This window comes from Paroedura picta, chromosome 12 (assembly GCF_049243985.1).
Source record: "Paroedura picta isolate Pp20150507F chromosome 12, Ppicta_v3.0, whole genome shotgun sequence".
In the NCBI taxonomy this organism is placed as follows: Eukaryota; Metazoa; Chordata; class Lepidosauria; order Squamata; family Gekkonidae; genus Paroedura; species Paroedura picta.
In genome coordinates, this window is record NC_135380.1 from 13,413,956 (window position 1) to 13,429,257 (window position 15,302).

Here is a 15,302-nt window from a genome sequence, read left to right on the forward strand (position 1 = left end):
CTGACTTTATTTCTTAACATGATTTATTGCTGCTCCTTGATGGCCAGCAGGAATCCAGAGACTGAGAAGAACTGATTGCAACATACTCTCCACAAGTCAGTTTTTGCTCTTTTTCTGAGAATGAGGAAACTAGACACAGTAGCATCCAAAGCACTGTGATCGTGTGTTATAGCCCCATCAAAGAGGGTTGACTATGAGTTATGAAGGTGGAAAGGGGTGTGATAAACATGTGTTATCTCTGCACCAATTCAGAAACTGAGGACAATATAACTAAGAGAAAGAGAAGCACCAATGGTCTGATGGGTTAAATTAATAGGATACAAGATGGAGATCTATGAATTGATTACACTCTATCATTGAACACTCTCACACAGAAAGTTAAGATGCAGATTTATTTTCCTCGTTAAAGTAACAGGCAATTCCCCAAAGCCCATTCCCCTACTTCCTGTTACACAAAATAACGTGGTGAGGAAATAGGGTGGATTGTCCTGCCATTTTCCTGGATGAACACTCCAGAGTACAGGAAAAGGATCTGGGCCTCCTCAGGGCTGGACAGATTTTATGTGTATCAGTGAGGCACTACATCTCTCTGATATTTTGTCTTCTGGTAACCGTTGGCAGTCTCTTCGAAAATGATGGAACTGTAGGTTGGCTGGAGTAAGTAGCATAAATCAAACGCTGCCTGGCCAGGGGAACAGGGAATAGCAAAAGTTAGCAATATAACAAAACATGCAAACACCACTGAGAGATGATCCATCTGTACAAGTCCATGTGCCAAGGGGCACTGACAGGAACAAAAGATGCGGCTTGCCTTCTGTTTTCATCTTGTTCATGGTTTTGTAAAAAAAAAAATTCTGGGAATTTTTTTGTTTTTATTTTTTTAAAAAATAAAAAATGGTCTTTAGACAGACTACTGAAAACAACTCCGAGAGTAGAGCACCTTCTTCCTCAAGAGTCACCTTATGGAAGAGTTCAGAAAGGGTCAAATATTGACCAATAAATGGCTTGTTTGCTTTGTAATCTCACTTGTGGCTTCAGCAGGGATGCAGGATGGGAATTTTCCTCAGTCAGTTGGTTTGGTTACTAAGGATAGCGGTTGGGCCTGTAACACGGCCAAGGCAGCCTGTGGAGAAGGAATGGCTGCAAAGGAAGGAGGCGTGGTCAGGAGAGCTGTGGGGGCAATTGAGGAGAATGGGAGGGGCCTAGAGAGGAGTGATGACTGGCTAGTCAAGCTAGAGGAAGAGGCGGCAGCTTTGCTTGATAGGAAAGAAGCCGAGTGCAGAGACAGCTGGGCTCTGGCTTCAGGTTTGGTGGTTAGGGAGAGGGGCTGAGCCTGTTCAGAATGGGTGGCAGCAGGAGCTGCAGGCGATGCCAGTGCTGTGGAGGGGGTGGCTGGAGAATCTAACATGCTGCCATGAGAGGATGCAGGGCTGTCACAGGATTTTTCAGCAGACAAGTACTGCACACATGGCTTCTTGTTCTTTGAGGCCACAGAATCTGTTTATGAGAAAAGGAAAATGTACTAGTTAATTTACTTCCCAACTAACTTCTGCACAAAGATAATTCACTTTATCGTCACAATAAGTCTCATGGCAGCTCAAATTCAAGCTCTGCATTATCCAAATATCAAGGTGGACCAGTCTGGACAATAAACCTTTGCCACTCATATAGTAAATTAATCAAGAGTTTGCTAAAAAATAAAGGCTTTTCTATGTCAGAGGAAGCATTTCTGAATAACACTGGAGGAAGAGGTACAAATAGGACAACCATCCAAAGCAGCTCATTTGAAACAGAGCAGCCTTTTATAGAATCATAGACAATATGCCTTCACAGCAGGAGATCTTCCAGAAATCTGCAATTCAAAGTTACTGACTAGCTTTGGGATATTTTGTGAGCCTCCTTGATTCTATTGTAATTCCTGCACTGGAAAAAGCTAAAGCTGGAAGTGACATGCCTGTTCAGAAGTTCAAATAAAAACTTAAAATGCAAGTTTTGCTTTTTGACTCAATAACCTTTGGTGATGGCTAAATAATCTTTCTGCACCTTGAATAGCTTAAGTTTAACCAGAAACTCAGAGGCTGATTTTTCCCTTCATTTTTCTCTCCACAAATGGCTTTTCTTATAATCCTCACTAGCATTTTGATTTCCCTTTTATTGACAGGAAGCTGTATAATACTTACAAAAATGTTTTCCCTATGACCCAAAACATTTTTATGTTTTATTTTACACATATATGAGAGGGGACACACATTTAAATGCTAACACATTAGGAATTTTGATTTGGTTGTTTCCATTCCAATGAAAGAAAAAAATAGTGCTGTCATCCTAGACATGGACCAGGTAATCTGAAGGGTGACTTTACTTCTAAAAAATGATTCTGTTTATTAGTTAAGCTCACTATCAGAGGCACTCAAAGATTGTCAACAAGAGATACATATAGACTGGCAACTGTTTTCTTACTGATTATTTGTTGCTTTCATTCTGCTGCCCTTATGGTTGTTATTGGGTTTTTTGTTTTAAATCAAATATACTGCTTCACTAGTGTTAGAATCTGTCTCACATATTTTATGGGTAAATATTTTATGGCTAAATAACATTTTAAATAACAACCACTATGAACGATGACCAGTCTATGGAAAGATAATGTACTGAGACTTACTTCCTGTTTCTTGAATTTGCTGTTGAGGTTGTTTCTCTCTTTTTCTCTTCTTTTTCTTACCCTGCAAGGTACAAATCCCCAAGTGATGATCATCTCAAATAATGGCAGTCAGCAAAAATACAACAAGGTTTGTCTTCAGGCTGAGACTTCATCAGGGAAAAATAGTAAGAATCTACATAAGGAATTTTTGCTTGGCCAAACCATTGCAGTCAAAGAACTTACACTATCAAATGTAAAACAAGAGAGTGTAATACTAAGCTTACATACTATCATCATTATGTTTATTTGGGTTACATGCTGCCTGGTAAATTCATACATTGGCATTTACCAGAAACACATGAATATAGTTTATATTGTCTGGATCTATACAATTATATAATGGCAGTCCACTTGATCTGAATTTCAGTGCCAATAGCGCCTAACTCTTTGAAATACTACATTCAGTGAGGTGCAGCAATGTTCCTGGGAGGTTCTGGCTGTTATGGCAAAAAAAAAAAAAAAGAAAGGAAAAAAAGTAGGATGCAATATAACATGCATCTTGAATAAAGCTTATGTTCACAAGAACAGAAAGAATGGGCTTCCACTGGGTACATACTACATTTAAAATGCAAAAAAAAAAAAAAAAAAGACCCACAAAAAGCATCACAATAAAAAATACAGTGGTAGTGTCTTGAAAAGTTTACAAAATGTAACAGACAAGAGCAGAATAAGAAAAGAGTTGGACAGAGCAAACAGCTGGTGAGACAAATAGGCATACTGATCAGCAATCTTAGCACAACCTATATCAATTTTTCCATTAATACAGTGACAATGAGACTTGTGGGAACTTGACTCTTAAGAGAAAGCAAGCAAGCAAAAGTATGCTCAGGGGCTGTTCCTTCTTCAAGTTCAAATGAAACAATTCAAGAAAATTCTCAAGCCTCGAGTATTAGTGCTTGCAAGGTATTAGTGTATTAGTGCTTGCAAGGTACCCTTTTTATTATTTCACAAAAGTGAGCAATGCATGAAATGCATGACATTTTCTTTGTAAGTATAGGGATATACTTGCTTTAAAATGAAGGACAGGAAGAATCACTGGATCCATCAATGAGTAGTCAAACTATGGATCTAGTGCAGAATATGGCCATCAAAGGATGTACTGATTTGTTCTTCATTTTACAGCAAGCATTTTAACCCTTATTATCAACTGATAGGGAGACCTCAACCAAGAAATCAGGAGGAGATTGAAACAGGAAGGACAGCCATGAAGGAGCTGGAAAAATATTTACATGTAAGGATCTGTTGTTGCCAACCAAGCTCAATATAATTCATACCACAGTATCCCCATCCCAGCCATTCAAGGGTTTTGGAGCAAAGTACTTATGATGTTTCAAAAATCTGTAAAGTTAGAGCTATATACCTAAGAGCTATTATTGGATTTACCTTCTCATAAGGATATTGATGTGTATTGCAACAAACTGAGAAGTATACACCTCCATCTTTAACATTCTGGAAGGTTAAAACTCGAGGTCTATTGGGTATGGAGAAAATCTCTTCAATAGTTAACCCTAAAGATTCGGATTCTATATTATCTCACTTTGTGGATAAGTGGATGCCTCTTATGTCTAATTTGGAGAAGCTTGTCATAAAGGTTGGGAGATCCCCTCCAAATATATGTACATTTTTGCATGATTGTTAAATATATATCTCCTGTCATAGTGTACTCTGTTAACAGAATTAAAAAAAAGAAAACCAACAAAAACATAGTATCCCCCATTATTATGTATGGGTGTTAAAGCTGGCCAATGAAGAAAGCTGACAGGAAGAAAGATAATTACAAATCAAGCATGAATTCCTCTCTAAAAGCTAAAACGATCTGCGGCTATTGTACTTTGGTCAATACTTTTGGTTATAAGAAGATAACAGTCACTGGAAAAGACAATAACACTAGGAAAATTTGAAAACAGCAGGAAAAGAGAAGACCCAGCACGAGACAGACTGACTCTATAAAGGAAGCTGCAGCCCAGAACTTGCAGGATCTGAATAGGGTGTTTTGGAGCTCATTAATTCATAGGATCATCAGTGGTCGAAAGCAACTTGGCGGCTCTTGTCACACACAAACAGTTCTTTCAGTTTTCAGTGAAAACCAGGAAATCAGAGGCAAAGCAGGACTTTTGTCTGTTATCCACAATCTTGCTAACTACTTCCACTACCATTCCTTGCCCAAGTTGGTCACTTGATCCCAGCTTCTGTATTATTATTCTGCCCTGTCATTATCCTTGCTTCACACATTTTGCCACACAACACCTTGCATCATCTCCAATCTCCCACTCTTTTTTAAAAACTTCACTCTTGAAAGCAATTTTGTAGAGTTACAAAATACAAAAACTTACTTAATGTGTGGGTGCAGAGCTGGGTTCCCTTAAAGCCAAACCTGGATATCTTTAAGGTAGAATATATGCTGGATTTCTTAAGCATTGTACACACACACACACTCAGTTCGGACTACATTCTAATCCAGTAGCACTTTAGAGACCAACAAGTTTTTCAGAGAATAAACTTTCAAAAGTCAAAGCTTCCTTAATCAGAATAGGACTTACATAGTTATCTCGTGCAGACCAGGTAGGGTATAGCTGAGAATGAAGCTGTCTCTCTTTCCGAGCTAGTTCATAATATTTGGCTTGCTCCTCACGGGATAATGAATGCCACTGAGATAAGGGAAAAGACAGCAAAGACTGAAGTATCTGGTGAAGTTGGACACCATCTCCCTCCTTTAAAGACAGGACTGCTTTCCCTTTATATACAAAGGCTCAACAATTGAGTAAGTGGCAGAATTCCTTTTCTATACAACTCTTGTAGGTACAGAAGATTGAAGGCCTAGTTCTAGAAATACTATGTCCCCCTCAGTTCCTTGAAACACAGACCCCGGGCTTTTGCTGATGCATTCCTTTTCTGCCAGTATTGTACTACTTCTCCTATTCCAAAAGCCAACACAAAAAGTTGCCAATTTTATATCATTTTTGTCTCCTCCATTTTCTTCAGAACTTTGCTTTTGAGCCTCCTGTTGTCATTACAGTTCATTAATCACCTTATCTCTTACCAGTCTCCCTAGCATTCTTGCCCCCAATATATATAGGCTGTGGTTGTGAGGTTTCTTCAGAGACCCGTTCATCAAATCCCCAAATTTCATCAAGCCACCTTTTCTTCCACTCATCTTTGCCCCAGGTTCTTCTTTCTCAATCCACAGGCAATCCATAAAACTACTCCTGTCCTTTACATATGATTTAATCACAAGATGCTGTATTGCAAATGTTTTACACACCAGTTTAGCTAATGTGTTAGTTTCACTGCTACAAGACAATATAATATAGATACAGCCTACCTTTACATGTCATTCAGCAGCCTAAAGGATGGGGAAAGGGATAGGGTAGAGAAGCCAGTTAGTTATTTATTTTGTACCCTTCTTCCTAGGATCTGATTGATAGCTGCACTCTCCTTCAGTGTACACTCTGCCACCACCTTGGCTCGCATCTCCTTCATGTACAACATGAATGCATTCAGAGGTTTCTTTATATGGGGTTTCTTCTCCTCCTCCTTTTTGACAATGACAGGTGTTTTTCTGGAACAGTGATATTTTTTATTACAGTCCCATAGTCCTGATCATAGCCACAAGCTCTCTCCTGCCTGTTGTGCAGGCAACAGAGAAAAAGTTACTTAAGGGAAAAATCTTTTTTTTATTGGACAACAATTAAAACCTGGTCAGATGGCTAAAACTTGTCATGAAAATTTTTGCATGTTACCCAGAGTAAATCTTACAGTACCCCCGTCATGAGTTTTTCCCTCTGCAAGTGTCATAATTAAGGCTTTTCACTTCATAGGGCACATCCATCATGTAGTGATAATTCCTGTTCCACATTCTTGATGGCCATATTGGGAAAGATATTCAGTGTGTCATGGCTCTATTCATAATCTAAGCTCAAATTACAGCAAGGTGATATCAGGAAGATCTAAGTAGAGAACTTGACAGAAGGATGCAGAATTCTAGCACATCCTTAAGGCAAGAGTAACTTTTCATCTATTTCATATATCCTTGTATCTCATCAGCCAATGATGGGCTCCTGTGAGAATCAAAACTGTGTGCACGATTCTATCAGTCACTGAACAAATTTATGGTTCTGCAAACCCATAGACAACTCCAAATTTGCTAAAAAAAATCAGATTTGTTTGAAAACTAGTTGTGTTCACAAATGTATCAAAAACCCTTGAAACAGTAAACACACAAAGATGTTGCAAAAAATAAGTTGTAGCAACTTAATGTCATACAGAAACAGTTGGTACTAGTCACCTGAGACAGGTTAAGGATGGGAAACTGCCACCAGTTCTGGCTTGCCTCCCCTCTCCCACTTTGCTACACAGGCAGGATTGGGCTGGAAGGAGTGGGGACTGAAGTCAAGTGTGCAGACAGTTGTGTTGGGATAGACAGGTGAAATTAACACTGAGGAAGTGGGGGATAAGGCCATTAGGAGAGGAAAATGAGTTAAAATGAAGAAGAAAAAGGGGATGGCTGGAATCTCCCTTCCTTGACAAGCCTTCATGTGTCCTACTCTGGTAACATGTATAATAACATAATACTGAGAGCTAGTGGTCATCCTTGTAATACAGAAAACTGTCATTGAAAAAGTATGCATACAAGAGGGCACTGCAGGGGCAGAGAGAAAGTGAGGGATAATCCTTTAATCTTGAGTTTTGGAATCTCGCATAATTGTGTCATTTAACATGTGCTGGCAAAAACCCTGCTGATGTCATCACTCGTCATGTTCACATGAGATGAAGGAAAGGAGGGAGATGGCTATCTCAGATGAGCTACCATGGCCAATTCCACTAGTTGGTCCACTTTTACAACACATAAGACACAAGTAGGCTAAGTGGTAATGAGCTTATGGGAGAGGTGATAAAGCTAAAACAATAAACCCCACGTAATAATGTTACACTGCTAGCAATTCCTTCCCCCATCACAAAATAAAGTATCCAGGCAACACCTTTCTTTCATATTACTTACGAGTTCCCTTCAGGGCTCAAGCTGGGCTGTGTGGGCTCTTGTTTAACTATGGGTGACACAATGGTGGGATGTGGGATTCCTGAGGGATGAAGTCCATGAGCAGGAGGAGGAACCATGTGTGGAGAAAACCTGCTGGACATCAAGCTGGTACACAATTAAAAGTTAAGATGCTGAAAATAAATTCATTTCAAACTCTTCAATTCAACAATCATGCACCAATTTCCCCATAACTTAAAAAAATATCCTTATCATTCCCACTTCCCCTAATTACATAGTAATGTGAGAATATCTATAGAGATCAGTAAAACAGATGACCCGGATTTTATATAGAAAATCAATGGTTAAAGCAAGCAGATATCTTTGAACAGAAAAATAACTTCTCTGCAGGTTAATACCTGAATTACAAGAACATGAAGATAGATTCAGGTAAGTAGCCATGTTGGTCTGAAGCAGCAGAATAAAGTTTGAGCCCAGTGGTACCTTTAAGAGCTAGAAACAAAATATCCTCAATCCTTATTTATGACTATTCACCTTAATCTAATCTCAGCTATTATCACCTCCTACCCTCTCTCTATGTATATGTAATGGTTGAGAATATTCTGTTTCGTTTTATCTAATGATGCGTGCATGCACATGAGAGTTTATTCTTTGAATAAAACTTTGTTGGTCTTAAAGGTGCCACTGGACTCAAACTTTGTTCTACAAGAACATGAGGTTTTCTCTACTCCATTTCCTTCCTTTTTTGCTGAAACAACTCTTTGATTTAAAAAATGATCATTATGAGAAATGTATTTCTGTTCATTATTATGTATTAAGCATTATTATGTATTACTAGGGGCAAAGCCTGTTGTATCCAGGAATACAATGGGCGCTAGAGCTTGGCGGTGGAAAGAGGAAAGGGAGGAGTTGTTCAGTCTGTAAGGGCATGGAGCTGAATGTGTGTGTTGTGTGGGAGGTTGTGGTGGCATGGAGACAAATGAGGGCATGGGTGTGGAGATATGGGTGTCAAGAACCTGTGGTTAGAAAACTGCATCTTCTTTATAATGATTGCAAATATCAAACATAGGACAAAGCATCAAAGTCCTTCCATAAAGGCCTACATGAAGATGTCCATTTTCACAGGCAGGTGGAACAATCCCTCTCCCCCACTACTTCAACCCTGTGCATTTTGCACTCTTTTTCATTTAGAAAATTCTGAACAATCACACTGTAGAAGAGTTGTCTAAATTTTAAACAATTTCCTTTATGAGGAACACTGTCAATAAATATATTGGCAGCTTGCAAGTACTGTTCAAACAAGAGGTGCTAAATGAAACATTACAGCAGATTGCCTTCTCTGGCTCAATCATTTAGCTCAGCAGAACATGAAGGATCACTTGCAACTGATCATAGTAAATCAACTAACAGTTTCAGGCAATATATGTCATTAATTTTCTCCCCTGTTGCTCACAGGTAAACATAGTCAGTAATGCTATATTTCATTTTAACAGGGAAGTCTCAGAAAAACCTCTTCTATTCTATAAAAGTAGCTCTTGAGCCACTTTCAAACATGATTTGGGTGCCCTATATGTCTATTTTTTATAGAGATTGTAAACCTGTGTTTGTGATGTAACACTTCAGAATATGAATAGCTGCTTACATTATATAATACTTCTCTATTCCTGCGCACTGGAAACAAGTAAAGAAGGTTCCAGCTTAGACCTCTGCATAGAATGCTAGTTTTCTACATATAAGAATTTTCCCCCCACAATGAAGCACTCCATCATGTACATAAGTTTCCTGTTCCTGAAGCTTAAAATGGTACAGCCAAGACAGAGATTTACCACCTCGGGAGGTAGACCTTACCATTCTTGCTTGAACCTACCTGGACATTGAGGCATTCATAGCCAAGGCAGGATATGAGTGTCTGAACCCACCTGGAGGAATGGAATACACTGGCTGTCCCTGCCTAAAGTCGAAAAGAAAAAAAACAGAGCACTTTGATCACAGGGCTACTAATACAAGATTTCTTACTCAAATTACATTTGACTGGCTATGAATCGAAATATCAATGCAGAAAAAGTATGCAAATTAAAATAAGGGCTACCAATTTCTTATTTACTAAGTCGGCCACTGCACACATGGAATCTACTGCCAGACAAAGTATGTCTTCCCAAGAATGTTTAAAAATGCAGATATAAAAAGTCTCAAATACTGCATATAGAATTTTGGCTCAAAAATATAGCTGTGCCGAGAACACATTTCAGTGGATGGAAGATGTAGATCACTATGTCATTAATATTCTTTGCCACCATATCCTTTTTTATACTAGAAACCTGTAACTGGACCTCATTTCCCTCAACAATGGTACACTTTGTGTACCTAAATTTTAAATTAACTGAATTCCTGAATCGTGAAAAAACACAAATTCTACAGAATACAAGCATGCATATTGATTCTTTCTAGACATAGAACCTAGATTTGTCTGGATAAAGGAATGGCATGTCCCATTTAATTAGAATGGAACAATTAAAACCGTAAGATTTCCCACCCTTTCAGGGTTTGCATATGCGAGTTGTGCAATGCATTAATGTTATCTCCAGGGGAAAACCTTGATATGATGTCCATATATGAGATGATTCTCTGGAAACTGTACAGTGATTCTATAGAGTTTGTATTAGCCATTGCTTTATATTTTTTATAGATACTTCGTGATATTGAATATTCCCTTTTCCCATGTGATTGGATCAAATCAAATTCAAATACACTGACACAGTAGCACAAATTATTATTGATTGCAAATCCTAACAGCGTCTGACTGTTATTCTAAATTCAACTACAAAGTTGTTGAAGGTGCATAATCATCACCATCATCTAGTGATTCAGTAGTTGGGTTTAGATAAGAGAAACCCGGGTTCAAACATATCTTGGGAAGGGCCAAATATGCCCCATGGCTTGTGAAGACATAACTGTATGGATACCGTACTATATAATTAAAATACTGTTTATAGGGAGTAAATCAATTTATTTTAATGCAATATTTTTCCTGAATATTATCATAAAGCAAAGCCTACTGAGAATTCTTCAGCAGATGATGCTTTTTAATTCAAGTACATACAGTGCATATACAGAAAGATAATAACTTCTCCATTCATGCATAAAAACAGAAAAGGAGTAGCAAAGAAGAAAATATTTAGACTAGTAATCCTTACTGTGGTACAAGCCACCCCAAGGGATGAGGAATTTGGCCAATGGCGCCAGGAGACAATGGGTAATAAGGAGATAGTTCTGAAGGATGAGGTGGTCGTGGAATTCCTGATGGTAGAAAAAGACCAGCACATATTAAACAGTAATGGTGCACCCCTAACCCAACTTTTCAGTTCTTAAATAGATCCCTACCTTTATTAGGGCTTTTAAAAATTAGAATTTTGTTGGATGCCTCTACCAAAAAGCTTACATGAATATTCCTTTTGATTTCATTCATTTTCAATTACTCTTTCTACCAGTAATATCTTTCTGGCAGTCCTACCCATACCAGTTTCAGAAGGCATTTTTTTCCACTCCCAAAAGGTTACCTGTTTTGGGGTCGATCTCAGGGGAAAGATGGGAAGGTGGGGAGCCTGGAGAGAAGTGGTCATTGCTGTAGGTGATAAGTGGTGTCAGTGGGTGCATGTGATGTGGGTGCTGCACCACAGGAACTTTGTTCGACTATAAAGAGGGAAAAGAAATGTTTGTATTTTTATATACAATTCATTAGCATTTAAAATCTTCTAACATTTATAAATAGAAGAGAGCAGGGGCAGCTGGGTCATTACAACAAGGAGAATTGCCCTATCAAGCACAGCATCTTCTCTCCCTTACCGTAAAAGAAAAAATTTAAAGTAACAACTCTCCTGAACTTACTACCAATCTAGGGCTTGCAGGCTGTCAGCTTCCTACTTAATCATTCTTGGTCTTTTTGTGTGTTTCTGTTTCTGGACTTCAGCCAGTTTCCCCTAATACCCACATCTAGAGAGCTCCCGCTATCCCATTCTTCTTAAAGGTACAGGTTTTTTTTCTGGAGCAAAGTCTACAGATGCCCCAAAAATATAAAGAGGGTGAGGCATATTAAAAAATATAAACAAAATAAGGGAAGACTGAGAAACTTATCAGTGGATTCCCATGGAGTTTGTTCCAGTCAAGTCCACTGAAGTGAATGGGCTTATACTGGAGTAACTGCTATATATTTGTCAGTTGTATGCTTTATTTACTTGGAACTAAATGAGTAAGCAGATCATTTATAGTATCTCAACCATCTATCCATACTTCACTCCTGAGTAGAAGATCAATAACTGGGCTCGGGCAAATCTCATTTTCAACACTCATCCTTTCTAAAAAGAACTTTTAATGAGACTTGGCTGCATTAGCTTATCTTAAACAAACTTTGAAATTAGTAATCAAAATTCTGAACTACTGACAAGATGCTTAAGAAAGGAACTAGAAATATAATATGTCTAATAACCAACAGAAAGAAAGAATACACAAGTCATGTGAAAATATCAACCAACAAATTGCTTCTTTTTTATATAGATCAAATAATCCCTCAATAAATAAGATAAATGCCCATCTATAGAAGACTGGAGTGCAGGTGATGCAGAATTATCATCAAACAATATAAACAGACAAATAACAAATAAATGATTACAAAAACGATACAGCTCCTAATACAGACTTTTCAAGTGACTTTTGCCAGGAACTTTCAGGTATTTTGATATTCCATTTAAAAATATTATTCCAGCACATGGCACCAAACTAGAGTGGCTGTCATTTTAAAATCACGAAAATGCTACTTATCTGGAATAATATATGCTCACTGCCCTCCTAAATAAGGATGCCAAAATATTTTCAGTTGTTTTACTAACTAGAATAGATGTTCTAATACACCACTATGTGGATAAAAACTAAACTTTAAGGGACTTGCTCTGGCAAATCTCATTTTCAATTATCTTTGGTTTTTTTAACATCTTTAATTTCTTAGAATCCTTCTTTGTCTCCTTATCTCCAATCAGGGATATTTATGCCATCTACACATCAACAACTTTGACTGAGCTAAAAAACCACTACCAGGATCAGAAAAAAATTGTCAAAAAGAGTATCCATAGATATCTTCAGATGACTCAGATTGAGAAAATTAACACAAAACAATATTTACTAAGTGTGCAGGGGAGGGAGATCTTGCATCCTTCAGCGTAGCTCCAGCTGGTACATCAAGTAGTGGCCACTTCACCTGCAGATACTGGAAGAAATTAAAATAAATGTAATAAAAATCATAAAAACATACTCATAGTATTGAAACCAAATGGACAAGAGATTTAGCAGAAACTTAGTGGCCTAAATGCAGCTATCACATTGCCTTAGTAAGATATGGCTACCTAGATCATTACGCCTTCCCTCATCACAAGCAATATCTACCCCTGCCCAATCCAGTCATTGGTATTAGAACCAAAAATGACAACAGGACCAGGAAACATCACATGTTAAAATCTCCACTATCTTACTAAGATGCTATGGAAGCCGACTAAGCAATGTACTAATTTATCCTTCTAGTTCACTATTCCAGAGACTTCTTGCACATGTCATAGCTCCCACAGAACTTTAAATAAGGGAGAAGTTAATTCCATATATCCAAAACAATAAATACTACATTCAAGAATGTAGAAGTTGACCTAGTTAACGTTAGCAATGTTAGCTGTTTAAAAGAATATGTCAAATGGATTTTTTAAAATAACAGGCATTTAGTGCATACACAATTAAACAACAGTATTTTGGATGAGTTTTACATGCATTCATAATATGAAATTAAAATTTATTTTTCAGTTTTTATTAGTTTTCCAATGTCACAAATAAAGAAATCAAGTCTGGCTTGACTGCTGAACAATACTGAGACCCAAGTACCCAAAATACAGATACTTTGTATTGTTTTCAATAAAATCATTTCATGCCAAATAGCTTAATGCAGTGTGTCCTGTGAAATGCTGGAGGTTTGGGAATGTGGACTGGATGAATTGCAGCTGTGCAATGGAATTTCCCTAGTACACAAATCTTCATGATATAAAACAGCTGGAAGGAAATCCCAGCATGCTCTATTTAGAGGCAGAACAACCAATAATTTAAATGGAAGATTAACCCTTCAACTTAAAACAAACCTCTGTATTTCCTTCAGCATATATTCCAACTATTTCAAAAATAATAAAAACAGAGGTTCTGATAGATAATTTGAACAGGTATAATCCAAAACTCAGTTTCTTATGAAAATCTTAGACTGGCAACCACAAACTAATATAAGAGAAACAAAAACAGGTTTGCTTCATCAGATACGCTGCATTTCTTCTGACGCTTAACTGTATAACACAAGACAGTAAAATCTCATTGTTTTTCATCTTGCTGATTTCTATACAGAAAGTTATGTTTATTGCACATAAATGTATGTCATCTCAATGGACCTCATCTTTTGAGACTTCAGACTTAGGGCAGCACTAATCATACCACTAACATCTAAATAGCCTCTATCAGGCTTTTTCAACAGGAAATTCATGAAACCCTAAGATTTCTTGATGGCCCTGGAAGGATTTCGCTAAACCAAAAAAGGAACAAAACCCAACCTTAACAGGTAGGAACTCAAAAGTTGAGCTGAACAATAAAAATAATGCAAACCTTGTTAATTATTTATTGTAGTGCACAATTAAAAACAGAATAAAAACTTCTTAAAAACTATACCGAACTAACAGCACATAGAACCAAGGACCAAACGTGTTTCGACCCTTCCGGGTCTTCCTCAATGGTCAAGATTATGATAATACACTCTATGTAGAAATATACCTATATAGAACTCTCTATAATGTGTAGCAGAATGGTTGAGTGGGATCTGTAATGTGTAAATTTTATCCTTTTTAGAGACCAATTCCTATGTTATGTCCCTTCGCTATCATTAAGTTCTGTACTCAGAGTGTGATCTCATGTGCGTCAGAAAAAGGAAGGATTTCACCAACTGGATGGGTAATATATATAATATAAATGTAAAATGTATTTATAAATTTAAAATGTATTGGGTGATGTCATATATGGCCAAGCCCCCCCCCCCCCAATTTCCAATGATGGACCTAGAGTGGGTGGAAAGAGGAGAAGCCCTGGTCATAAAAATCGTTGCTGGCAGAGGCTCATCCCCCATGGTAGTGACTGGAGTCCAGAGAGGTAAACACTCTCATTTTAACTGTATCTTCCCTTTGAGGCACACCAGTCATACAACTAGATGGATAGGGTTTTTCTTAATTTAAAAGCATCATACTGTTTGAGACCCATACTCCTAAGTCTAGAAACAGGCATATTAGTTCAAAGGAGGCTTCTCAGTGAATCATATTTTTCTTTAAACCTAGATAGTTCAGAGGCCTTTTATTTACTTTATTTATATTTCTATGCTCAAGACATCACAATTTAAAAAAAAATGATCACACAGCATGAGACATTCAACAGACAATTACAGAACTGGTAAATATTGCAAACAAACAAAACCGAAACATTTTAAAGATATGACATCTCTTCATGCAGACAGGAAAAAACAAAAATGGCCAGTATCCAACCAAACAATCC

The 15,302-nt window shown here is 37.6% G+C and overlaps 1 protein-coding gene across 2 annotated transcripts in view; it reads right to left on the reverse strand.

Moving 5' to 3' along the window:
* Positions 1–373: 373 nt before the first annotated feature.
* TCF7L1 (transcription factor 7 like 1) overlaps positions 374–15,302 on the reverse strand; it is a 59,898-nt gene continuing 44,969 nt past the window's right edge. For both annotated transcript variants that reach the window (XM_077306475.1, XM_077306476.1), the window contains exons 4-12: positions 12,868–12,951; positions 11,252–11,384; positions 10,889–10,991; positions 9,562–9,645; positions 7,698–7,841; positions 6,098–6,257; positions 5,239–5,346; positions 2,660–2,720; positions 374–1,497 (exon numbers count right to left, since the gene is read on the reverse strand). In XM_077306475.1, the coding sequence (XP_077162590.1) occupies positions 1,064–1,497; positions 2,660–2,720; positions 5,239–5,346; positions 6,098–6,257; positions 7,698–7,841; positions 9,562–9,645; positions 10,889–10,991; positions 11,252–11,384; positions 12,868–12,951 (1,311 nt within the window). In that variant the 3' untranslated portion in view covers positions 374–1,063. The remainder of the gene's footprint in view (positions 1,498–2,659; positions 2,721–5,238; positions 5,347–6,097; positions 6,258–7,697; positions 7,842–9,561; positions 9,646–10,888; positions 10,992–11,251; positions 11,385–12,867; positions 12,952–15,302) is intronic.